This window comes from Columba livia, chromosome 1 (assembly GCF_036013475.1).
Source record: "Columba livia isolate bColLiv1 breed racing homer chromosome 1, bColLiv1.pat.W.v2, whole genome shotgun sequence".
NCBI lineage: Eukaryota > Metazoa > Chordata > Aves > Columbiformes > Columbidae > Columba > Columba livia.
In genome coordinates, this window is record NC_088602.1 from 57,266,947 (window position 1) to 57,294,709 (window position 27,763).

At 37.7% G+C, this 27,763-nt stretch overlaps 1 protein-coding gene and 1 long non-coding RNA gene across 4 annotated transcripts in view; one reads left to right on the top strand and one right to left on the bottom strand.

Moving 5' to 3' along the window:
• PCCA (propionyl-CoA carboxylase subunit alpha) overlaps positions 1–27,763 on the top strand; it is a 286,891-nt gene that overhangs the window by 40,539 nt on the left and 218,589 nt on the right. For all 3 annotated transcript variants that reach the window (XM_065057776.1, XM_065057761.1, XM_065057768.1), the window contains exons 5-6: positions 1,670–1,783; positions 3,595–3,648. In XM_065057776.1, coding sequence (XP_064913848.1) covers positions 1,670–1,783; positions 3,595–3,648 — 168 coding nt within the window. The remainder of the gene's footprint in view (positions 1–1,669; positions 1,784–3,594; positions 3,649–27,763) is intronic.
• Positions 7,164–27,160, bottom strand: LOC135579087 (uncharacterized). Its single transcript, XR_010471504.1, has 3 exons — positions 27,028–27,160; positions 22,618–22,660; positions 7,164–7,299 (listed from the first exon to the last, which is right to left on the bottom strand). It is a non-coding gene; the product is annotated as an uncharacterized LOC135579087 (long non-coding RNA).

Sequence of the window (27,763 nt, forward strand, 5' to 3'; positions counted from 1 at the left end):
AAATCCTGCTTTGTGATTGTGCTAGTGCTTAGGGTTTTTTGGTTTTGCTTTGCTTTTAATGTGAGGCTAATGCTATAGTGGTAAAATTCACCATTAAGTCACTATTGTGACTTTACAGAGGCAGTAAATCAAATGTGAAATGCTGTGCAATTCCAGGAGGTTATGTGAACTTTCAAATCCTCAAGTTTACAGCAAATTCAGAAACTATTTAAGTGATGCTCCCAGAAACGAACTTGGAACAAAGTGGCAAGTTAATTTTCCTTCCTGGTGGTAGGATTAACTTTCGCAAAGTTCAGAAAAATGTCAAAGAAAAAATTAATGTATTTAGATAGGTTTGGTATACTTAAATATTTATTTTTCATATTCAAAATATTGTTTGACTACTGCTTGTCACTTTTTCTAGATTTTTTTTCTGGCCTTTTTTCTGCTGAATGAGGCAGTAGTATATGTGGGCAACAGTACTTCTAACCTTAGTTTGTCATACTTGACAGCCTTCTTGCTATTTAGAAATAAAATTCCTTTTCACAAAGAACAAAATTCTCTTTGTAAGCTAAAATTTAAAATTTATGTATATGAATACTCCTCTTTTTTTCTAGAAGAATACCCTTTTTAAACAATGTATTCTCAGTTACAAATGTTGAAGGTATCAAATATTCCATAAAAATAACTTTGACATTTCTAACACTTACCAGTTTTAAAAATTTCAGTATAAAAAAGGCTTACTGACACATAGCTAATATAATCTTAGTTTAAGCAGTGGCATGCTTTCTTAAATACATACTGAAAGGGAGCTTACAGAAGGAGAGCAGAATGGGGAAAAACTGGTTGTTTCTGTGGTCTGTGTGCATCTTTAAAGGAAAAATACTCTAAACTCTGAAAACGTGTTGAAAACCAATCTAATTAAACTTTTTCTTCAAGGTAAGTGTGTATGAATTGTAAGTAGACGTCTAACTTTGAACCTACCTTCTAACTTCAAACCTAGCAATTTTATTGTTTCTGGTAAAATGCTGGAAATGTTTGTCCCTTTTGTATAGTTCAGATTAGACTAAAAAATGTTTGGCAAATGCATATAAATGAGGATACGATGGATTAGGAATCAAACATGAGCCTGCTTAAATAATTCTCAAGATTTTCTGGTTCACGTGTAGTGATATTGAACTCTTTAGTCATAGGCTTTAATTTGTGCATGGTGCTGACCTGATGCTGTGCAGGGACACTCACTGCATCCCTTCATTCAATTCTCTCTAATTATCCCCAACTTCCTGGGGAGCCTGCTTAGAATGGTCATGAATGTTTGTTATTAAGTATTAAGATATTAGACTACCCTGGTTACATGTAACAAAGTAGTTTTTGGTCTGCATTTACATATAGATGATCAGTATAGGAAGCTGAAATTATATTTGTCATGATTTTATTTAATCAAATTCAAAATGATAAGTTGAAATAATAAAACATTTTGACAGTGACTTAAGCTCAGAGTTAAATGAAATGCAATTTAATGTTACTGTGTGGGTTCTTGTATGTCAATGTTGGTAATTTCAGTGTGTGTTTTAGTGTGGTTATGGTATGTAAATTACCTTTGAAACAATCAGATTTGTGTGCGTATTTCAGGATGGTGGCAATTATTTTCGCTGGGAGCATCTGTTAATGCGGAATATTGCCTCTTCAGGTTCATGTGAAAATGGCGGATGAAGCTGTCTGCGTTGGCCCAGCTCCCACCAGCAAAAGCTACCTCAACATGGATGCCATCATGGAAGTCATTAAGAAAACCAGGGCCCAAGCTGTGAGTCTGAATGAGTCTATCTGCTGCAGCTGTTTCATATATAGAAAGCAGAGAAGCTGGAGTTGGTATTTTTTTTTCTAAATGGTGTGGGGGGGAAGTGATTGAATATGCTATTCCAGTTAGTTCATGTCACATGAGTTAAATGTGTCCGAAATCGCTACTGGAAATCAAAGGCTTTGTAGCATCTGGCAGCACTGGTCGCTGATCCTGCAGGTGGCTGCTGGATTCAGCTTTCACACCAGGGAGCAGCTTCAGTTCGTTTCCAAATTTGCTGGGGAAAAAAAATCCCAATTAGTTTTGAGCACTAACCCTTTATATGCCATAATGGCTTTTTTGAACATTTTACAAAGTGTGTCCAAAACGGCTTTTGCTTAAACTTACTTTGAATCACTTTCTAAATTCTAGACATGTTGTTTGCAGGAAGGTAAGGTAAATGGTGCATCCCATAATTATTTGTTTCAGAATGTTTACAAAATGCATGTTGGCTTAAATCTGTAAATATGGGCTGTTCTGCCTTTTCTCCCTCCAAATTGGCCAGAGATCCAAAGCCTAACAGGAATCAGTTGGGAAAACTAATGTGTAGTCATGTTCAGATGCTTAATGTTCTTTGTTCTGTCAGTGAAATAAATGTATTTTTCAGAGCTACTGTACACAGAGTATTTATTAAAATAAAATTTGATGGGTGTATATGAGCAACACTAATTACCCTGAAACAGTTTGGATCAGCATTGTGAATTCTTTCAAAGGTGATGTTTTGGTATGGTGCTTTCAGGGACCAAAAATTTTGCTATAAAGTTAACTATTTCTTTCCCTCTGAGTTTCTGAATATGGAACCGAGTTGTTTAGGCCCTTTAAGACAGCCTTGGATCAAGCATCTTGTGTAAATTGCCCCTCATGTGTAGTTACTCCATGTCTTGGGTTCAGTGTGAGCAGTGGAGGTGGCATGGGGGGGTGTGGCTGGGGCTCAGAGCATGGTGACCACTGTTCTCCAGCAGGGGGCAGTAGAGGCGGGTGTGCCTCCTGGCTGGGGCCGTGCTGTGGTGGTCAGTGCTGGGAACGTTTTGGGAGGAAGGGGACTTGATAGTGGTTACTGAGAATCACAGAATGGTTGGGGTTGGAAGGAGCCTCTGGAGATGATCTAGTCCAACCCAGCTGCTAAAGCAGGTTCACCCAGAGCAGATCACACAGGAATGTGTCCAGGTGGGTTTTGAATCTCTCCAGAGGAGACTCCACACCCTCTCTGGGCAGCCTGTTCCAGTGCTCTGGCACCCTCACTGTAAAGAAGTTTTTCCTCCTATTCAGATGGAACCTCCTGTGCTTCAGTCTGTGCCTGTTGCTCCTCATCCTATTATTGGGCACCAATGAAAAGAGTCTGGTCCCATCTTCTTTACATCTGCCCTTGAGATATTTATAAACATTGAGATCCCCTCTTAGCCTTCTCCAGGCTGAACAGACCCAGCGGGTGAGTTCGTGTATGGGAGTCTGCGATGACATAAGTATGACAAAATGGAATTTAAAGAGCAGGGGGCAAAATTCCAAAGGAAAAGTAGTATATCCATTGCTCTGCAAACAGCACTTTTCTTCCTTAGTCAAGCAAGAAATGAGTGTTTCAGAAATGGCAGTTCAACCAGAGTCTTCACAGCTCAACTTCAGACATAAATCAGTGTGTTAAGACAGTTTCTTTAGGTTTTCAACTAATCTAAATGTTTACTGGTCCACTTTGCCTTTCCCAGTGCATGAAAATGTACTAACAAATTTGGTGTCTGCCTTCAGGACTCAATCAGCTTGAGGTTTGTTTTTTTTTTTTTCAGGTACACCCAGGATATGGATTTCTTTCAGAAAATAAAGAATTTGCTAGACGCTTGGTAAGTTATGTCTATTTGCTTGTCTGTGAATGATGTATGAGGTGGCACATAAGTAATTTCCAGGTATCTAAGGAGTCAAGATATCAATTCAAGGCAGTTTTAAAAGATACCTTAAGATAGGGGACCTCTGTATGCTTTTTCTTCATGTGGATTTCTTGCATTTTGAGAGTGTAATTGTTGCCTGTGTTTTGTGAATAGTGGAGGTGCCTGTTTGTAAGAACTTTACCAAGGGTGTAAGAACCTTTTGGCATTTTCACTTGTGCCTGTACCGTTTGAGGCTGCTCTGTAAAACTGGGTCACTGAAATGATCTAGGTTAAAAGTATCTGTTTTTAAGTGATCATTTTGGTGATTCATAGCACAGCTGGTGAACAGCTGTATCAGCAGCCTTGAGAAGGTGCTGAACTGCACTTTCAGGATGGGAATAGAAAGCTGTTTTAAAAACTGGCTTCTCTGCTGGAGGTCGTGTATTGTGGAACTGCAGTCTCTGAAAGGACCAAAGAGTCAAGAGGGTGCTGTTTTCACTTCATGTCTGAATGTATGAAGATTATCACTCACAACCTCTTCAGTGTGGGTTTTGTGTATCACAGAAACCGATAATATGGCCTTTTAACTGATTTTTATTATTTTCCACAAAATTTAATGCCGCTGCTTACAAATTGGAGCTGTGTTAGGAGAAAGTTAGACACAATGTTTGGGCAAAGTGCTGAGTGGGTGCTGTATGTGTAGTCGCTGCAGACCTTGTCTTTGTCCATTTGTTTCACTGATAATAAGGACAAGTAGGTATTTGAAGTTTCCAGGGAAAAACTGTTATGGCTACCAACTTTGTTATGGAGTAAATGAACTGTATAGCTGAAAAAAAAGTCATGTTTTACAGGCAGTAAGAAATTTTTTGCTTTTGGAAGTAGTTTGCACCTTCTTTAATTCAGGGTAAAATCATAGATGAGGAATATGATTCTATAAAATGATAGCTCTTGTCTTAGCATTTGTGGAATAACTCTTGTTTCCATATCTCTTGCCTGACTATATGTCCCTTTTGGCTCAAATTCAAATTGTATTATAGTCCTTTACTATTTAGTTGGTTTGGTGTTAGAGAATACCACTTGCTCATCAAGGAGATTATTTGGGAATGAAATAACAATTTTATACATCTCAGTTGCTGTGCTTTTTAAAAAGCCTTTGAACAAAAACAAGTGCAGGTTCTGTGTGATACTGAATGCACCCTGCTGGTTGCTGAGTGGTGGTGATGTAAAGTTGAAAGGAATGCTGAACACTTGGCATTTGCCAGGATTTACCCAATCTGTGGTGATCTCTTAACATATTTTCATGCAGTTTAGCACCTTTTATCACTGTTCTGCTTCAGGTACCAGAGCATCTTTTTAGACTGAAGATTTGGGGGTTAATTTATAACACACTGTATTCCCACTGGATTGGACCAGCAGGATAACTGGCTTTAGTTGGCAGTTTTCATTTTTAAAAATAATAGTAAAAACAATAAATGAAACAGAAGTCCTTACTTGTGCTATTTTGCTGCCAAAGCTTGACATTTGATAGTTATTACTCTAAACTGGGCTAACTTCCTAATCTAGTTATTTGGTGACACAAATTACAGTATTGGTGATTTGATAATCTGGAACACTCTTTTTGGCAGGATTAAGCAGAAATGAGGTACAAACATTCCTGTAGATCCCCTCTCACTTTCTATTTCTCATCTTTTCACTCAAATCCTTGGAACAGTGAATTCCTGAAATAAGGTGATGATGAGAAACATGTTCAAGTTTGGATTGGTGCTGCTGTCTCCAAATAGCTTTTAATGGTGTTTCAGAAACCTGGTGTGTTCTGTTACCTAAAAATATAATAAAACAAGATAGTTCTACTTTACTTTTTGAAATGCACTATTTAAAGTCTCAATTAGAAGATAATCATGCTTCCCTGTGTGTCAATGGCTCTAGAATATCAAAACCCTAGTGAGAGTTGGTGAAACAGTCTGTCTTTATCACTGAGGGCTGCTTATATTTTTTTCGAGACACCCTGATTAGTGTATTTAGGGAGGAAAACTCACCTGCCATTTCTTTTCTTTATTAAAGCCTGTAACAAATGTTACATATCTGTTGTGAAGTTGCCACAGATGTGTTTGTTTTCTTTTTCCCTATCCATTTCTTGGCACATACACTTTTTTCTTTTGCACTAAAAGTAGTGAAGAAACTTGTTAATCCTGGGTTTATTCCCTGGTGTGCATCTGTAGTTTTGTAACAAACTAGCTAGATTTGGAAACAGAGAAATAAGTTAAACTTTGTAAACTCATCGAATCTTTCTGTAAGAGCAGTAATGAGCTCAAAGCCAAGCTTTGTCTTAACACATGGAGGGTCAATTCATGTGTAATCCCGCTGTGTATGATTTGAACAAAAGCATGTCTTTTTGTTCATTATTGCCTATGAAATGAAATAGCACACAGCTAGAGACAGTCCTTGTGAAGAATTTGATGGATACATTTAGAGTACTGACAATCACTAGTCTGTCTCTTTTTTTTCTTCTCTAGAAACTTAATTTTGTTCTCTTAGAATGGGGGACAGCACAAGTAAATGATCTGTTTCCAAAACAAAATTTCAAGAAAGCAATCAGTAGGTGCGTATCTGGTATGTTGTTTGCTGTGATCCAATAGAGTTGATGCATTCGGTTCCCTCTTCATGTGCGTGAATTCTGGTTGCTGTTGACAGCTGACAGAAAAGGGATCCATGGTATTTATATCAAGTGAATATGTCAAAGATTTCCTAAACCCTGAAGTCAATTTTTTTAAAGACTGTTTTAGTGATGATGTATCTTGAAAAACAAATTAAGGTAATATTGATAACATTATTATGGAGAATAACAAAATATGGGGTTGTGCAATTGAATTTAGTTCCTTAGAATCTTACTTTGCATTCTTAATTTAATTCAGAAATATGAGCTATCCCATTTGGAACTCTTGCAGTGCCTTATAAAAATGATCTGTACATTGAAATAGTAAAATTCAGTACTTGTAGTTTAGGCATGCAAATATGTTTGCATGTAGGCAGTTTGCTTCTTTCAAGGAATAATTCCATAATAGTCAGTGTGTAGACATACATCTAAAGATGCAATTAAAATCTATTGCTGTGTTGAGGAAAAACAACCAACACAGCCACACACCCAAACAGAACAAACACTGCCCCCCCAACAACAAAACAACAACCAAAACATGAGGTACACACAACCCCCCAAAATTGTTAATATCTTTTGCCAGATGCTATGCAGAGCTGCAAGAAGAACTTGATATTTCATGTTTTAGAGGAATTTGTTAGTGACCTCTGTATTAATGTTAGCTTGCTTAATGCTTCCTGTTACATAAAATTAATGCAGACCCTTTCTGAGACACTCATCACTTCTGTTGTCTGCAACAGGCCTTTGAAATTTAGCAAGAAGAAAGCCCTGAGACTAAGGTGAGCCTTTTGGTTGACCTGTCGTTGTGGAAGTCATACTTTTCAGAAATCGCTGTCTTCTTTTCCTTGCTTGCAAATCTCCAGGGCAGCTGTTGTGGTGGGGGATGAGAGTGCTGAGTCAGGTCTCTTTGCATGTCCAGTACTTTGGGATTTGGCCCATGGTGAGAGTGACTCTCTATTTCTTCCTTTTCTTACCTGGGTGAAGAAGAGAACGGGGGAGAAAAGAGTGAGAGAAATCGTGTGTGACTGGGTTGCGCAGTCATTATTCCTGAGTCAGTTTTTCTTCTTGTAGTCTAGTTGATGTTAGCGGCAAGTAGGAGTCTTACTCCTGTAGTTGAGGTTGTGTATGTTCTTATTTTCTGATAATAGTTAAAAGCTTAAACCTTGATGTATGGCAACTTGGTGTTGCAGTTGTTCATAATGGGATCAGTTTTCTCCTTTTTAATTAAAAGAAATATGTAAATGAACTTGCCCTTCCCCTTCTTCCACAAAAGTCCCTTGGGAAGCTACTGTTAAAAAAAAATCAGCTAAATGAACACTATTCTTTTGCAAATTCTAGCATGGAAAAATACTAGTTTCCAGAATTTGTATCTTCAGAGTATTTTTGTTTCTTTTACATATCTGTGTGGTAGAGCTCCTGCTTTCATAGATGGTGCATTGTGGTGTGTTTTTTCCCAAGAAACCTACAGAATTTGTGCATGAAATGATATCAAAATAAGAATTAAGGTTACAAATGCAACCTTTAATCTGGAATCCTTTTGAGTGCAACCTTGACAATACTATCCTGACAGTTTCTTGATGCAAAAAAAAGTGTCAGCCACTACCCTCCGCTGAAATCCCCCTATTGCAATATAAACCATAAATGTGGTGGGACAAAAGGATTCAATTTTGGAGTAAGATTTGGACTGCTTTGGAGTTCCTAATGGGACCTGTTTTTTGTACACCTTTTGTGCCCTTTTAGCAACTACTGTTTGGCATGACTAAGAAGGGAACAAAGCAGCCAGCACCATTTCTTTTTACCTTTGAAGCTAGATTAACATTCTTGGTGGAATTAAAAAACCCAACAATGTATTGTCTGAAATAAATGGGCAAACAATGTATATGGAAATGGTTGATCACATATTTGTAAATGGCTGTATGTTTATGATGGAAAAGGTAAAACAAAGAACATAGGTCATCTTCTGTCAGGGGACATGCATCTGACCTGTGAAGAACTATTTACAGGTGGATCAGTAGCCCTACACACAGCCAATTATGGGATTGTCACCTTTTAAAATGTAAACTCTTAATGGCAGCACTGTTTCCTTACAATGGCTGTGCGTGGCTTTGTTATTTGTAAGCAGATTGTGAAGTTCCTTTATCATGATTCAATGGACTTGACACTTTTGGGAAGTATTTGGTATGGTTCTCATGCTGTTCACACATGTGTTGGCTTCCTACCTGGCAGTTCAGGTGACTGGTTAGCATTTGGGCTTTCTAGATTGCAAGGTGGTGGTTGAAAAAAAGGCAGATTTGGAAGCTTGGTGTCAAGAAGCTGCTCTTGGCAGAGGTTGTATCCTTGAAGGGGTGGAGCAGACAGAACTGTTAATGTGGGTTTCTTACTGACCTGCAATGCTTAATGTGTCATTGCCTAGCAGAGCAGCCAAGTGACTGTCACTACTGCCTATGGTGGCTTAAGGTGCTCTGTCTGGAGACTGTGGCCCTCCTGTGTGATAAAGGTTGGGCAATGTACTTGTCTAGGTGAACAGGTCACCAATTTGTCCCCCAAAAAAGCTCAGCCCGTGAGTATGTAATGTTGATGAGTGACCTCTCAATGTTCTGAGGCAGAATGCTTCTGAATCTTGTATTCTCTTATTTAATCACAAGTAGACTTTTTTTGTAGAAGAAACATCTGAGTCTGCAATATCAGGTTGTGTGAAATCCATGGGAGGGACAAACAGCGCATGTATTAAATAATGGGCAATATTTGTCAGACATTACTAGTCTTCTACTAGTGCATATGAGCTAGAAAAATGAATCACTGAACTGTCTGTGAAAGTCAGAAGGCTGTATTATTCCTTTACTGCTGAAAACTTCATAGGCCTTTGCTAAAAGCATATGATAGTTTCTGTGTCATCAGTTTGATTGCCTGCACTACAGAACAAATTGATGCCTGTTCTACTCTATTGCAACTTCTGAAACTCTCTCTTGATTAACTGCTGTATATAGCTAGAGTACTTTCTTTTTTCAACTGCAGGCTTATGTCTTAAACCAAAACCAACAACAAAAAAGCCTCAGGGCACATATTCATGTGTATAGCCTATATGGATGTATTGAAAGATGCAGGGTGGTGTTTTCGCTGAGATTTGTGACAAAATCACTCTTTTTGAGCCTTTTGCTTAAACCCTGTAATCTTAGTGTGTTTTTTTTTTCTTGATCTCCTGATTAGGCAACTTCCTCTGACATGTCAGTCTTGATCTATTTGTATTTGTTTTGCACTTAGATTAAACCTTTATTTTTAACTTCTGTTTTTTAAAGCTACATATTTTCCTAAAATGGCTTAGGTTGAAAGCTTTAACGTGTGCAACTGTTTTTAGAAAAAACACAAACTCTCTTGGTTTAAATGGTAATATCTGGCAACTTGAGATTCTCAGTGGATAAATTGTGGGATTGCATGACTTCTGGAATGATTTAATGCTGTGCATATGATTAAAGAATATATTAGAGGGTTTTTTTGCTTATCTGGCCTATCGTAGGTCATTTAATACTTCCCATTGCTTTCAATAGCAGCACTTTGGTACATTTATTTGGCTGTGTGGTTGTGCAGATGAATGGATTTGTGGAATCCTGATTTGTAAAAATTCATTTGTTTGATGTGCGGTGTCACTGCAGTAGCACTTATTTCCAGGCTTGCAAGAGTCTCTCCCGTTGCTTCTGAAATACTTGGTTCTGTCCTGTTCACTGTTGCCATGTCTGGTTGTGGGGGTAAAAACTTCTTGCTTTGTTTCCACAATTCTAATTTTACTAACAACTGTACATGTGTGTTTTTCCTCATTGCAATAACAAAAGGCTTGTAAGTGTAATGCTATATAATTCTCTTTTTACACAGGTGTTATTGTTTCCTTTCACTTTCTGCCTTTTTTTTTTCTTCTGTTGATTTGCAGTGATGCAGACAAGCCTGTCTCGTTATGACAAACTCCATTCTGGGCTAAGGTTATTTGTTAATTTGTCCTGTTCTTGTATAATTGATGTAAGCCAGGGTGGTAACCTTGCAGATGTGATGTCTTCCAAATTTGATGTTTCCAAAACAGTTTTAAATGTCCCATTAATACCAGTGGAGTTGGATTGAACCTGGACAGTTAAGAGATTATATGCCTTTAAAATAAGAACCCCTGTGGATTTTAATTTACTTTTGTGGTAAGGCAGATAAAGCTTCAACTTAAAATTCAACAAAAACCTATGCTTTCTTAATAATCACTTCTGTTTTCTGCCTGCATTTTAAGAGTGTATTTCATAGTGATGGATCGTCTGTGTTCAGTAGTTCTACACTGCAGATTGAATGCTTAAGGGTTTCCATATGTTCTTCCTAAAATATGCATATCAAGAAAATTAATTTTATCTTTAAACATGAATGCAACTCAGTGGTGGGATTTTTTTTTGTATACTACTACAGAGTTGAAATATTAAAACAATGATGCATGTGAGAGAACTGCATTCCCTCTCCCAATTCTGACTGCTTTATCTTCTGCTCTCTTCTGTAGTTGAAAGTGAATTGCAGCAAGTTACAAATGAAATTCTGTCTACTGAATTTGCTATTTACTAGCCAAGAAAGGTGTCTTCTAACAGCATACTGTATTATCAGACAAAGGGCTTTGGTTATTGACAGTGATGTTACATGAGGAGGGATATTAACATACTAAATGCCCTTCATCCTAAGGCTAGGAGGTAGTTTTGAAGGAAGGGGGAAAGTTTCTCTACTTGTAGAAGTGTTTAGTTTTGAAACACTTATGTTGCAGTAAGTGATACTATGTATATGTGTCTTCCTCTGTTTTGGTGAGTCTAAGAATTAAGATGATCTTCTGAGTCTCTGTTCCTAATTTATACTCATCTTTATCTGCTGTTCTGGTTTGAGTTTTAGGCGAGTTAATGTCTTCTGATACTTTTTGGTCAGGTTCTGATACTCGACCCCAATGGATTTACTGAGAGCAGGAATGAGCTTCATGGATGGAGGTTCCTGACTGGCAACTGTTTCAAAGGCATTTGAATGATTTCCACGTTAGCTGTGGAAGAAGGTGCTAGCTGAAAGGTTTTTGATAAACATGCTTCTAAAGATAAGCTATTATCCTGGACTGGGCAGACTTTTTTTGAGGGTGCTTTGTTGTTCATGGTGTGTATTTTGACTGTAATCTTACTTCAGGAAGTATTTTCTTGAAGTTAGTACTGAAGATCACGTTGAGTTATTAGAAGTTGTTCTTAAAGTTTTGTAAACTTAGGATTTATTTTATGCTGCTGTTTGATTCCTTTTGTATTGTTGTATCTGTCTTGCTTAAGACTCTTCTGTAGGTATTTTAATATTATAACTGTACAGTATATTGTCTTGCTGCTGTAAAGTGCTCAAATACTTTGAAGAGTTTCTACAGCAACAAGACTTAAACTACTTGTTTGTTCAAGATATACCACTTGTTTCAAATTGCTTCTTGGACAGGAGGTGATTGTCCAGCCTCTCTGGGGTGGTTTTCTGTGGTCTCTGAGAACTGTGCATGTTGAGGCCATCACTGTTAATATGCCAGATACAGTTGGTTACTGAAAGTGCATTGAAACATGGCAAAAGTTCAGTTTTATTTTTCGCTGTTGTATAGATCCACCAGTTATAGCAACAGTGAAAGCTGTAAAGGATACAGTGCAAGCTATTTTTGGGCATGGCAGAGTTAAACAAGGTTTCACACTATTTGAACTGTTCAATGTCACTTTAACTTTTTAGCTGTTCTGTTAGCATTTGCTACTTTGTTCCAGTATCTTCTGGCTGGTTGCATATTTTTACTGTATGATTGTAAATGCATAATTCGGTTGGACCTGATTTTTTGCTTTAGATATCAAATACAGTTGTATTTCACAGAATGGCTGAGGCTGGAAGTGGCCTCTGGAGATCATCTGGTCCAACCCCTCAGTTCAAGCAGGGCCACCCGGAGCCGGTTGCCAGGGCTGTGTCCAGACAGCTTTTGAGTATCACCAGAGACAGAGACTCCACAACCTCCCTGGGCAACCTGTGCCAGTGCCTGGCCACCCTCACAGTGAAAAAGTGTTTCCTGATGTCCAGAGGGAACCTTCTGTGTTTCACGTTGTGCCTCTGGTCATGTTGCTGGATACCACTGAGCAGAGTCTGGCTCCTTCCTCTTTGTACCTTTTCTTGAGGTATTTATATGTATTGACATCTCCCTGAGCCTTTGCTTCTCCAGGCTGAACAGTTCCAGCTCTCTCAGCCTTTAGTTGCTGACAGATGCTCAGACAAACAAACCTATGAACACATAACGTAAGCACTATTTGATAGTAACTTACCTGGTTTGTCACTTTTTGTCAACAAAAGCTGTAGGCTAGTGCAATGGGAATGATAACCCACAGGTTAGAGTAAGTGTTTGGTATATTACATGCAGCTGCATAATTTTGTGTAGTGGTTTATTTTGCAAATATTTTAAATAGTTCCTTGGAACTTGAAGAGACTTCCCATTTATTATGAATGCATTTGCCTTTTTATTTTCTTTAAATCTATTTGAAGGTTAGTTTACAAACAAGCTTTTTCTATTTGCACAGCATGTTTCATCTATTTCTATTTCAGACTGAGTAATAGTGATCAATAGCACTGAGAAGTTAGAGTGCTGGGTTGACTGAACAATTCCTGCTAGAGTTAAGTGTGTCTCTCTGGGGAAAATAGTTACAATACTTAGCAGTTGTATTGTCTTCAGTGATGAAGTGTTGAATTAACACAGTTATTAAAATCGACTTCCTAAAGTTAGGGTGATGTGGTTTGTGTAGAACATGGCATCTGCTTCTCACTTGCTCCCTGAACACCCACTCATGTGTTAAGCTCCTGAGGGTCAGGTTACCAGCCTGTGGTCTGGCTGCTGTTCTGATTGTGACCAAGGTGGCCCAAGAGATTCCTGCTCCCAGTGACTTGTTGTCTGTCCCATGAGGGGTTAGTGCCATCCTTGAATGTGCTGGAGTGGCTGCATGTGTAGTCATGTCATAGCCCTGTTCTGTTAAAATTGTCTTTGTTTAAATACATCCCTCCCCCGTTTCCAACTCTCCTGTTAAAGTCTTTAAACCAATACAGGTGACTCTGACAGAATCAAATTAAGAAGTTTTTTCCTGACTCAAAACAGAGGTAAAGCCAAAGGGATGATAGTTTGGAAGTGGGGTGTAGGGAGTAAAAGGTAGAAAAAAGCCACTGAAGTTGATAGCCTTTTAACCTGTGTATTGCTGAATTAGTATTTGATGGAAGCCTTACTGAAAGGGATTTAGGTACTTAATTTAGGCTGTTTTAGGTACCTAATTTAGGTTTTGAAAACCAGTTCTGTATGCTATCTGTTTATATTATTATCAAATATTATGTAATAGAAGCATTTCAGGAACTTAATTAATCAAATAATCTTTCAAAAATTTCTTTCATTCCCAAAAGTGGGGGTGGTATGGGGAATGGTTTTTGCCAAATATTGTCTCTCCCCATTCTTCAGCATATAAGTTTACAGGTGCTTCTTGTAGCATTGCTAGTCTGAATTATTAAAAGCTTTGAAACTTGGAGCGATGGTATATTTGAGTCGTTTATTACACAGATTTTTATTAAGGCAAAGGTGCTGTGTTTTTTCTGCCTGTGCAGAAGAAGATTTTTCTCAGGGTCTGCACCCCTCTGTGGGCACAATAGGAAGGGAAAAATTGCTACAAGTTGACTTTCTAACAGTAGGGCTTGTTGATAGCAAATGATGTTTTATTTGACCGCCTAAGATTCGACACCATTAATTTTGTAAACTTAGATATTTATGCAGGTCAGGATGACTGACTTTTTTTTTTTTTATTGGCCTCTTGGACAGTTTCATGGAACTTATATTAAAAGTAAGGCTGCTATCAGTGAGTGCACATTCTTATTTGGCATTTCACACACTTGTCCATCTTAATTTTTACAATGTGTAAGAAGCGTACATCTGCTGAACAGTGTAGACTGTTTAGAGTTGCGTTCTTTCATTGATACTAAATTATGGCATTCAGTACACACAGGGTTAAGTGGAAAGGTTGCAGTAATATCTAGTGAGCTTTTTTCCTTTAATGTGCTCATTAGCAGTGGCAAGTTCAGGTTTTAGCACATGTCAGTAATTTACATTTCATTGCTGAGTGGCTGCCCTTGTTCAAGATTTGTTTCTAAGCCTGATGAATATACTTGTGTTGGGAATAAACTGAGTAGAAGAATTGAAAGCCAAATACCCTGCCAGGCTTTTCAATGGGTACTGAAGTTTCCAGTGGGTCACTGATTAGTAATGCTTGGAGCAGCAGGAAAATGCAAAGAGAATGTCTAGAAAGGTTACTTCAGGTGGGTTTTACCATCAAACCCTTCTTGCTTTGTCACTACTTTTATGGTCATTCTTGTCAAAATTCCTCCCTTGGCAGGTCTTTTCTTAACAAGAACGTTGGTATATTAGACATCTCAACCAGGTTACTTATTCATTCAGAGGTGGCACAGGAAAGTAATACTTGTGCGATGAGTCCTAGAAATGATCTTACAGGCTGTATAGTTTCCTGCTATCAGATTATGATGATAGGGATCTCTGGCTATTTGTTCTGGCTCCTTTTTCTTTTCTCTGCCTCATCTGAAAGTGACTCATCTTGGCTTGAAGGTGTGTGTGGTTCATTGCTGTAATGGCAAATATACATGTTGGGATGCAGTAGTGCTGTGGTTGGCAGCTGAGATGCAGGACAAAGGTTGCTAGCTTTTGGGGGAAAATTGATGCTTTCATGTGGCAAGAGCTTGGTTTGGTAATAAAACCATATGATTAATGAAATATATTCTTGATGGAGTGATATTCTTGCTGTTTTCCAAGCTGCTCTTTATTTCAGAGCACTATGTGGAAACTTATACTGTGAAATTATGCTTTCCTTTTTAGAGAGTTCTGCATATATTTTCTGTCTGAAAGGTTAGGTATTGCTAAATTTACATATGTACATGGACAACTAAGGATTTTTATTCCAGATGCCTGTTAGGACCATACTGACATGTTCTTCAGAACTCTAGCAAAAGAGTGCTGGTGCTTACTCTTTCCCCCTCTCTCTCTAAGGTATTGTGAACACTGTTTATATTCAAGCTACTTATTATACAGTTTGGGGATGGGGAATGCATAAAACATTTAGAATGGGTGGAAAAAAACCAGCAAAAGATATTCCAGAACATTCTTGTGAATAAAACCTGCCAGTTTGTTTTGTAAGAACTTGTGAACCCTTTTACTAGCCTATCTGAACATTAGGTGGATATATTTAAATGAGAATGTTTGCAGAAAGTAAAGTAATTCAAATGTTTTTCACACGCTAGAAATATTTTCATAGCTTGGTCAAATTTAGAATTCCTATTATTAATTTGCAAAATAGCTGTCTCTGGGCTGTCTGGGAAGAGGGATGTGTTTATCACTCTGTTACCATGTAGAAGGAATCTCAAGTAATTCAGAACCTCAGTTGATTGAGACTGGCAACAGCTAGTAGCTTATGAGCTAACAGGTTGCAACATATCTGTAGATGTTGCTGGGAAGACACTTTTGAGCCAAGACATTTGTCATGGTTCATAATAAAAAACTGGGGAAAATCATGCTTTCTGGATAAACTTGTCTGAGATATTTGCCTTGTGGTTAGGGCACTTGCTGCATGTTTTTTTCTCTCTCAAAAAGCTGGAGAAACTCTTAGCTAAGCATGGAAGAAACACTGAGACCAGCAGAAAGCCATCAAGAGGATACCTGAGTGGACCTTGCACATGAGCGGGGAGAACACTTTACACTTAGAATGATTTTGGCTTTTTATTTTTGTGTCAACTGTCATGAAGTATTTGCAGCTTCATATCTTACTGTTGTGTTGTGGTTCTGAATGGATCAAATAGAGAAGAGGTGAAGAGTGCTACTTTCAGTTACCATTTCCTCTTGCAGATTTACAGAGGGTCAGGCTTGTGGGCTGGAGGCTTAGTCTCTACTGAACAGGTCCTCCAGCTCTGACCTCCTGCTGGCTGGCTGAATCTGCTTCCTGGTGGCCATTGTGTGTGATGTGGCCCTTGTCATTTCACTGAGATTAACTTGTGTTCCTAAGGCACTGTCTACTGGATGTAGTTGTGTGCAGGGCTATACCTTCTTTTAAAGGCAGGTGAACTCTTTGCTTTCTGTATCTCTTGGCTTTTTAGTGTTTTGATCTTGATTGAGCAGGAGTTGTGGTTTGTAGCTACCTGTGAGCTGGTAGAAATGGTTTAAACTGTGGATGCTATGGCAAAGCTATTACTGTACCAAAGGTAGCTCTGGATAAATTAATGAGTCTTTCATCATTGGAACAGGATCTGACCTTAAAATGTAGATGATGTTTCTACAAGTTGGTTGTTTTGGGTTTTTTGGGGAGTTTTGTTCTCGTTGTCTAAACTTAGAATTGGCTTTTTATGAAGTGAGAGACAGGTTCTTGACAGCCAAATTAGAGTAGTCTGTAACCATGTCTGTCTTCAAGGAGATTTTTGGTACCTGACATCTATTGAATTCAACACTGGTGCAGCCCATAATGTAATGTTCAAAGGATACTTCTCAAGTTGCTCAATTTAAGTAACAGGTATTGTGACATAAATGGCTCTTCAGACATTAATTTTTGTGTCCCAAAACTTGATCAAAAACTTAGTCTTTAGGAAGAATACATAAATTTGTGTCTTTTAGGAAACCAGAGAATAGCATCTGTAAGAGATACTGCAGTCTCTTGTTTTATATCAGTGTGTATTTTTGTTCCACTTGCAGAAATAACGTCTTTTTAAGGTGATATCCATCTGAAACACTCAAATTTTCTAAGACTGTTACTTTTATCCATGGATTGTTTTAATAATCTAGTAAATAATTTCCATAGCAGCCATATTATACAACTGCAACATCTTTTGGCAGATGACTGTTTTTGTAGTGGGCTACCCAAATGCTATGTGAGCTTTTGCATGTACAAAAGCTGGGAGTATAATATATGTATGTCTGTATGTGTAGAGCGTGCTGCTCAGGACTCCAGTGTGTAAACTTGCTTTTCAAAGGCAGGTGTGCTGCATGGTGGTGCTTTTACCTGTCCCACCCAGAGAAGTTCAGCTTAATTTGCCCTGGCTAGAATTTAGAATAAGTTTACTTGTCCAGTTTTTTGGGTGAGGTGTCCTGTTGGTGGTATTAAATTCAAAGGCACCATGCTAAAATAACATCAAGCTTTTTAAAAGCAGGTTTCCCAGAAGACAGAAATGCCCAAGTAAAGATTTAATTAATTTTGGTCTTGTATGTGTGGGCATTAACAGTTTTGCAGTCTGTACTTTCTTGTTTGTTTCCATGGGACTCTTGCCTTAGAGGCTCAGTATTTCTTTGTGTTCACTTTTCAGTGTTTGGCTTCAAACGATGTTCAAATCTTGCACTGAGCACATGTATATTTAACTTAGCTAGAACACTTCATTAATTTCTAGCATATTTGTAAATTTTATACATGTTAATGCATTTTTTTTCTCAAAACATCTTACTGTTCTTTATCCCTTCCTGCTCAGCTCATGTCCTGCTGCTTCCTTGCATGTTCTTTTCTTTCTGCATTCAAGAATGTCTTAGCTCTTTCACCTAGAAAGTGTAGGAGACTTAGGAGATACACGGCCTTATTTTCAGTTATTTCTAACTGCAAGGAGCAATTTCAGACCTGGTTGGATCCTATGTCCAGTGAGTGGAGTGTGTTCTGGTTATAATGAGTTTTTGTAGTACCTTATAGCTCAGCTCTCAAATTCCCTTGAAGGTTGTGCAAATTGAGGTTTTTCAGTGGCTTATGGTCTGAAATATGGGCAACTTGTTAATGAGAATAGTAGAGGCATTATTTATGATATATTGAACATGATACAGCATGGCTTCGCTTTAGGGTTTGGAGTTGTTGGAGTCTTGTGGCTTCTATGTGAAGCTCCTTTTCGTCCCTTTAAATAACAGTTACAGTATTTAAGATATCTTAATTTTGTTCACTGAAAGTTTTAGCCTTTTGCAGATGCTTAGAAAAATTCTTGTGCAAGAAATTCTTGGGGTGGAAGACTTGAGTCCAAAAATATTTAGAATTTGACAAAAGTATATTTAAGTAATAGTGTTTATTAAGAGTGGATAAAAGGGTACTCTGAGTTTTGCTTTGATTGAGGCTGGCTCTGCACATCCCCTATAACAAAAAAGTGTGTATAGCAAATAAAATGAAATTAAAGAAAATGTTTTATCTACAAGATTTTGTTATACTTCAGATGTTAGTATTATATTAAGTTGTGTGGTAGATTATAGTTGTACATTTTTATGACAGCTTTTTTATATGTACTTACTTCCAAATATACAAAACACTTTTTTAGTCATTTCAGAGCTTGATAACTTCAGGGTTCATTGCCCCTGTACATTTTTCAAATTATTAGCTTCCTAATGCATACAGCTTTAATTTACCCCCTACTGATATCCTTAAATGGGTTTTCAAGAATTTTGAAAGTGGGCTACTATAGCTGTATGTCAGTGTTGGTCCTGACTGACATAGAATTGCCTAAGTAACCTCCACAATTAAAGGGATGGGAGGTTCAAACAGCTCCTACGGCAAGAAGCTAAAGATTCTCTTGAAAATAAATTTGTATTTGGTTTCCTAGAGTGTTTTTACTCTTATTTCTGGTGATTTGTTTGTTGCTTTGAGTGCTTTTCCTCCCAAATGTAACTGTTAAGTACAGTATCTGTTCTTCTAATGTCAAATACTTAATTCTAAAACCTTTGCTTTTGTTCAAAAAATCTACTACACCACATACCATGCAGCACGAAAAAAAAATCTGTAAGGGACAGCTTAAAGAGTTGAGTACAAGTAATATATCCATGGGAGTGATGCTACAATATATTTGCTTATTATGTTTTGACTATAATACAGGGTATTGTTTTAACTTCAAGTGCCAGAAAACTGAAATTGTTTTTTTTTCTTTGTATTTACAATATGAATTTTCCATCACAACCTTAACTTGTAGTAAGGATAAATGATCTGCAATATGTTCATGCATGAACTGAAGTCTATACTGCTTTGAATGATTTAGCATTCTTCTACCACATTTCTGTGGAAAAAAGATTTGTTTGTGATAACTTCTACGCCAGGCATTCTTCTCTTGCAGTTAAAACCAAATGTTATCTTCCCTTTTCCCCTTGACTCTGTATTCTGGGTTTCTGGTGTGGTGGTATGTGTGAGTTTTTTTGGTTTTAAGTTCGACTCTTGTATGATTAGTGGAAATGCACAGATCCATTTTCTTAGTTGAAGTTCCACAGAACTGGAGACTAGGAAATTTGTGACCAGAACTTAAAACTCGGAAAGAGCAGTAGAAGCGTGGGGGAGGGGAGGAAGTTCTTGTCTGCATATTAAGATTCAAGTCCAGATAATTTGTGTTAAGTCTGCATTATGTTTTGGTGCAGGAACTATTTCCTACTGAATGTGTGGTTCCATGAATGAATATTTGTAATGCCAGGTACTCTCAGTATATGTAGTGGCTCATCAGTCATCACAATTGCATCTAAAAAGTAATGGAAGAAAACACCTTATTCAATTAAGTGTTATTCCTTTTTAAGGAGTTTTTAGTGTAATATGTTTGTATCTTGTTCTGTTAGTGTAATAGGATCTGATGACTGGATTCCATTCTAGGAATGACAGACCTTCCTACAATATTTCGACAGGAAAGCTACTACAGGGATAAGTTAAGGGAGTTGAAATGGAGATGGAACTTGGCAAAAGGAGCTAGATAATGATTGGATTTCAGCATGGGTAAAGCTTTCTAAGTCACATTTCTGTGATGGTTGAATGCCATTGCTAAACTGAGTGAAGTAAAATTAGTATTATTAAGAATTGAATTTAACTGAGTTTTATTTGGTTTCTTACTCTTCTATTTGATTGTCTTTTGACCTTGTATTCCCATAAATGAAATGAGAAGATAGCTGGAGTTTGGCCTTTGTTACTGTCTTAACAGCCTGAAGTTTCTCATGCACATTGGACCATATTCTGAAGATTACAGTCAAAACTACAAAGATCATAGTTAATGTAGTAACTTTGTTAATTATTCCAAAATTGAGCTTGATCAGGTATACTGTGCAATTGCAAACTACAAAAGCCCTCCATTTATAGTAATTTTTCGGCAGGAACCATGTTTAAAATGTGAGCAACAAGAACCAAGAATTTTCAGACTTCAAATATTTAAACATTTGATTCATTATAAGCTGAAGAGACTACTTAATGTAGCTTTTACTTGGCTTTCTTAAAAGATAAGCTCTTGATATTCATAAAAACCTACAGGATTAGGGACCTGGTCTCTGGACTGTAGTCCTTAAAATTAGAGGGCACAATTGTGTGTGAAAGAGTGACAGTATTCATCCTGGTTTCTTTATTTTTGGAATTTCCACTTTCTGTACATAATATTTTTGAATTATTTTGAAATGTATTTATATTCAGGGTGAAAGCATTATTTATTCCAGACATGAGTTAATGAGTTCCTTATTTTTGCAATTCTTTTCTGTATTGAAAAACCTTGGGAGCCGGGATCTTTGTTCTTAAAAAACCATCTTAAGCATCAGCTCTAATTCATAAGCTGTTCTCTGTATGTCTTCTGTCAGATTGGCTTTTTTTGTGTAGCTGGTATCTCCAGCTCTTGTCACTACTCATTTAGTTTTGATTTTTTTGTTTTTGAATTTCTAATTTGAAGAGATGAGCATCAGTTTTATACACAGGCTAATGATAAATACACTCTTCAGATTGTGTTGTTGTTTGAAATACACACAGACTGAAATTTTGGCATGGGGAAGGAATAAATTTAGCTTGCTTCTGAGCAGTTAATGAAATACTGTTAGGATAATGCAGAGATCATCATGGCACCATACTTAAACAAGTGTTTTCTACTGGAAGTGGTGATTCTTCCTTGCTTTAAAACAACTTTGCCAAGCAAATGCTTTACATTCATGATATGCTTATAGCCATTCTACATTTTTTGTGTGTTGTGCTTTCTTGAAGATTCAGGTAGTGCCCTAAGGATGAGGCATGGGGAAAGAGATCTACTGATGCAGAAGTATGTGTATTGGTGTTGTGTGTGTTTTGTGTGGTATTTTTTTTGGGTGTTTTTTTAGTAATAGCTCTGAAACTCAAAGTCTCTAATTTGGAGCAGGTCACTCCCACTTTTCACCTGAAAAAAGGCATACTTGTTTGGGAACTGGGAAAAGATCTTTTAACAAGTGATGAACAGGCAATGTCAGTCATACTAGATATTTCAGTGGTGGGAACAGTTTCTTTTTAGGAAGATGTAGAGCATGCACAGCAAATTCCTTTCTGTTCTAACCTTTCTGCTTTCTGGGACTCCAGACTCAATGTCTCAAGTGTTGCTGTAGCTCCTGCTGCAAGTGGTACCTGGGTTGCTCCTGCCAGGCAAGGAATGGGAGCCACGATACCATCTTCTGTTTTGTGGGTATTTGTGCAAAGGTATGGATTCATCACCTTTGTAAGTCAAAGTTTTCCTGCTGTTTCAAGGTGGTGTTGGCCCTGGTTGCATGTTTCTGCCATTTCCCTTGTGCTGGGACTACTATTTGTGTAGTCATCTAGAGCAAGCTAAAAAAGTAATCTGGAAAGAGAAGTTAGCGCTAGCACCAGCAAAATGCGGTGGACTAAGTGTGAAAAATGAAGGGCCTGGAAGTCAGGCTGTTTGTTCCCTGTGTGCATTTGCACTGTGGTCTCTCCTTGTCTTGTTGCCTCTTCTTGGGTGCAGGAGGTGGCTGGTGAGTGAGGTGGTGGATTCTGAACAGGGGAAAGGTGTGTTTAAAGCGATGTGTCTCAGTCCAGGATGTGTCCATTACAGATGTCCTACACAATGTTGATGGATATAAAAACAGGGTGAGAAACATTTTGTAACTTAATCTGGAGCATTAAATACACCAAAGTCACTTTCTTTAAATGTAGCCTTTTGTATATACCAATTGTAGCTTTTTCACTGCTAATCTGAGTATATTCTGCCTTTAAGGGTTTTTTTTCTGTAGCTTTATGAGGACTGTAATCTAGTCACATGCTTTTCAACATCCACTTAATGAATGAAAATCCTGTTTGCTGAGAATTTCCAAGTAATTCAGCCCAGCAGATAAATTAGAGGTTGGACTTCTTGAATTCTGTTGCATTTTCATATGACTTAGCTGAAATACTAAAATAGAAGGTTTTGTGGGGTACTGTGGTCTTGTTTACTGTGTTCAGCACTCCTGAGACATCAATTTGCATTTAAAAAAAAATAGTTGACTAGTCTCAGCTTACCCAAGTTTTTCTCTCCCATTGCCATCACCAAAACTCTGGGGACCTTTGAGAAGAAAGAAATGTCAACTTTTCAGAATGATTGCCATTATTTAATAGGCTGATTTCTTCTACAGGCTAAAATTTTGAAATTTAGGCCCTCATCCTGCAACTGTTTAAGCATGCTTAATTTCAAGCACATGCTTATTTACAGAATCCAGATTTGTTTGTTTAATTACTTTACAGCACCAGTGAAGCCAGACTGTCCAACTCTCAGGCCCATCTGTTGGGAGGGAGAGGGAGGAACTTGATTGTGTATGTTCCAAAAAGCTGTTCCACCCTTAGCCACCACATGAAATCTCTCAGAGCCAGAGGTGGTATTTTTCAAGAGTGCATGGTAGATATTTTTGTCACAGTATATTATCTTGAGCTCAGAATGTTTGCAGTTCACAAGGAACAGGGCCATGAGGGGATCTTGTGGATTGCTTTATTATAAGTGCCTATAAATCCTCTATTACTACATATTGATACCTATTACTGGTTTATTTTCTTGGACACTGGGATAGTAAGAGGTGGTTATCCCAGGCTGTAGCATCATGTGTTGTAATATTGCTATTCCATCACATTTTGTTAACAGTGGAATTTGGCATATTTAAATCTATTTCCTCATACTAGCCAAGAGCTATAATATACACATACTTCTAAAAGTTTGAAACTTATATTTAGTGGTTTATGTGAGCATGTGTAGGTTTTTTTTACTTTTAAACCGAAGGCAAAGGGCTGAATCTGCTTGCTTGGCTCATGCAGGAATATACGAGAGTAAGAACAGTTTGGAAAATCTGAATTGGTATACACATGTATCATTACTTAAAACATAACATTACTTCTAATTTTAAGTTTGGCTACAAAAGCTCCTGAGCCTTTTTTCTTAAATGTGGATGTTCAAATAAAATTAAGACAACACAGTCACACACTCTGCCCATAATATTTCATGTAAACTTCATCATGTTGAGTATAAATAGAAATCATAGCAAGAGCTATGTAAGTACCCAAGACTGAGTGTTAGAACATACAGAAAAAAGTAGAATTTTCTTAGAATAATTTCCAAAGGGAAAAAAAAATCAATGAATTCTTCATGTACTTAAATGCAGTGTATTGGACTTCTCTCCAGTGGGCAGCTGTAAGAACTAGTTATCTTTCATTACAGGGTAATTAGCCCATAGTTTTCTCCAAGGAACTATGTGTAAGATTTAAATAAGAACATCCTATATTAGTAATTACTACATGCATCCTTTTACAAATAAGTGGTGAAGGAGATAAGTCTTTTACTATTGCTGTGTTGTCTGATGTTATCCCATATGTGTACTAGTGCTTGCTCAACCTATCAGAGGGCATCACATAAATACTATTTCAGCACCCTCCGTCCTGCAGGCTGTAGCTGCTTCTCCCAAGTGTTTCCATACCAGTGCTGGTGCAGGCCGTTCCCTCTTGTCCCTGCTTGCCCCCAGCTGTATCTGCCCAGCATTGTGCTGTATCCTGTGGTGACCATGTAATGGGATGAGCTTGTCTTTCAGAGGTGGGAACCTTTGGATAAGATTTTCTGTTTGTTTGTTTTTAGAACGATTATTTAATTGGTCTAATAGGCATCACTTGTGTCTGTAAAACTTGGGGGACAACATACTGTAGTACAGATGTAGAAACAAATGGCTGGAGGCAGCAGTACCACCAGTTGCTAGATAAGATCAGTATGAAAAGGCACTGCTTTCTCTTAAAGAAACAAATGTGAAATTCAGTAGGAAGGTCCATATTCCTTTATCTCAGACAATCTAAGAGGGTTGTCTTGGTTTTTAACAAGGATCATGCAAAACTCTCTATACTGTTGCTCTAACCTTTCTCACCTGGCCAGAGGTGATAATTTTCCTGATATTCTTTACTTAAGGCTGTAGAGTAGATGAACTTGGAAGGGATCTCTGGAGACCCAGTCCCTCTGAAAGCAGGATCAACTGCAACAGGTTATTTAGGACCATTTCCAGTTGAGTTTGGAATGTCTCCAAGGACAGACTCCACAGCCTCTCTGGATTACCCATTCCTATGTTTGACTACCTTCTTCCAATATCCCTTGTCATTATACATTGCAGCTACCTCCTGTGTCAGTCATCTCATCGCCACTGCTGTGGCAGTATCTCTGTAATCTGTAGTTCTGGCCTCTTAGTGATGCTCTGCCACAGACACCTCTGGCCACCAAAGTAATTTTCAGTCATTTTGCCTATACCTCTTCTGCTCGCTTTTCCTATGTACTCTATTATATCTCTGGTGACAGTGTATTTGTTACAATTGTCACTATTGTCACTGTCCCTCCTAGGGACTGTTCCTCAAAATTCTCTTAGGCTGCTTTAGCTGGTTTTAGCTGATATGGTTCCTAAACTGATGGCGGTGTGGTTGCATGGATGCTCCTTGAGGTGCAAGAGGTAGGAGGAATTGAGACCTGTGATGGGGCTAGTGTCTTTTTGGGACACAACTCTGTGACCTAACCTATGGGAGAGCATCCTGTCTTTGGGATTTTATAGAAGCTTTAATCCTGAGCATCTGTTGCCCCAGTCCTATCCTTCCAATGTACTACATGATGTTGTTTTTTGAGTGTCAGAAATTAAATCTAGTACTGTTTAATGCAACTCTTCTTGTGGGAAAGTAACTCCAGTTTACTAACAAGGTGCAGATGCCTCCAGTTTTCTGAAGTGAACTCACTGATCTGCTCTGCATCTTGTATAGTTTCTGGCATCTATAGACTCTCTGAGAGTCTTCAAAACAGTCTTTATCAAATGTTTGAGGATAATTACATCTACTGAAGAAATACTACCTTGATATGAGTGATGACAGATATTTGGCAGGAGGTAAATTGGTTGCCTTCATGTAAGGGCAGGGAGGATGCTAAACTACACCAACCAGCTGAGAAGAAGAGAGCTCTAGGTGGGTAGAATGGAGTTTTGCATGTTAGAATTTCGTCATGGTAGTGGGCTTTGCAGCCTTGTTTTTGAAGAGTGTTGCTTATTCAGTGTCCTTGTCTTGTACAGTGTTTGGGAAATGACACTTTTCAATGTAGTTTCTCCATGTGCAGAGTGGTTATCAGGATCTAGGGTCACTTATCTTCCTGGCTATCAATACCAAGGTTTCTGATGCTTATCAGTAAACTCAGAGTGGTGTGAGCTTTTAGACAGTCATCTTAAGTTTTAGTTGGATTTCTGAATTTGTAACGTAAATGTAGTTATTGGCACTTTGAAAGTGGTGTGGAATATCTAGAAAAATAGACAGATTTTTTAACATTAATTTTTTTTCTCTACTGGTTCTGATTTATTAAGGATTTCCCCCCACTGCATACAATTAATGCTCTGACTGCAAGCTCAGTGTAACATCTCAGTAACACAGTGATAATTTTTCCTTACTTGTTGACTTCTAAATGTATTCTCATGTCTCTTCCCCCCCACCTTGAAAAAACACAAGCTAAGGCATTACAAAGTATAGTTACTAAGGCTATACACTTGTGTTCCATATTCATTTGCAAAGCTTCATATGCATCTGTAGGACAGGAGAAATAGTATGCCTCTACAAAGAATGTCTTTGTGCATATGCATTTTCTTAACCTGCTCTAACAGTCAGGTTTTTGAACTGTTCATGTTATTCAGTTTGTCTTGCTGAACTTTCAATTTAATAGTTTGTTACAGAAAATTTTGTATGTTTATAAACTTGAGTCCTTGGTATTGTGAGGAATTGGTTTGGCTAGAAGAATGCTCCCCTGTTTTCCTTATCAATCTGTCCTGCTTTTTCTCAATGAGTGCCTGTTTTTTGTTTAGAGTAATATGTATTATGTGTTAAACATCTCAATGGGCATTCTCTGCCAAGCTGAAAATCAAATGGCCTAGAAAATAAAGTGCTGCTAGCTTTCTGTACTGAATTCAGTACAGTAATTCTAAATGCTTTTTCTCACTTCAAGCAGATTAAAAATACCATGTAGGTTGAATCCTGATTTTAAAAAATGTTATTAGTTAAATGATATAGTACTCATGAAGAATAAATTATACTGAATTGTATTCTGAAATAAAGCAGCCTAATAGTGGTGGTTGGTTATTTGGCTGTCACTCAGATTTGTTCTTTAATTGATAAGATGAAGTACTACGTAGCACATCAAGCAAAGAATCTTTCTTACAAAGCCTTTCTGAAGGTGTTAGTAAGGTAAAACACCGGCCCATTACATTTTGAACTAAGAGTTTGTATTAATGATTAAACAAATGCTGCTTTTACATCAGGCAGAATCTTGTGTGGTCATATAACTGATAGAACTTTTTTGTTTCATGAAAAATAAAATGGTCTTCATGAGGCCAGATGATTGGGAAGACTAAGATTACACTTGTTAGTGTTTGCCATTTCCTTTGTGCATACCTGATTTCTTCTCTTTATCTTCGTGTAATCAGCAGCTATATCCATTTCCAGGATCTAATTGAACGTAATGAAGAAAGAGGTTGGGCTGTTAAGCTTCCACATTCTCTGCTCTTTGTGCTGCTCCTGGTGCTAAAAAGAGATGAGTTAACATAAACCTGAGCAGGCTGTTTAACCTTCTTTCTCTTGTGGAAACGTAGATGCAATAACATTTGCAGCTGAAAAGGCTCATTCGCAGTTTCTAATGTTTAAGGATGCAAATGAAGCATTTTGTCTTTTCTGTCGCCTGGAGGTGTTAGCAAGGAAACAGAAAGAGGTTTCTAGGATTAGTTCCACAGATTTCTTTTATCATGTAAAAATCAAGGGTGGTTTCAATGCCACGAAGTGAAGAAAAGCAATATGGAAACCATCCAGGGAAAATTCTTAAGTTCAGTTTTTTTCTCCCTAAATTTTATGGGTATTCATTACTACTGATACAGTCGAATACTCAAACTTTTTACAACACAGCAAGGCTAAGTTCCTGTGCATTGGGTGGTGTGTGTGTGGGAATGTTTTATAGGTGATGAAACAAGCCATTGACAGTGGCATGTCATACAAACTACTGTATGTTCAAGTTTTATAGTTTGCTGTTGAGAAATGCTTCTAAAAACTTGAAAAAGTCAATATTGCATTTGGGTTCTGGACAAAGATGTAAAATAGTATGTAGACCATCTGAAGCTTTAAACTATTTTAAAGTGAA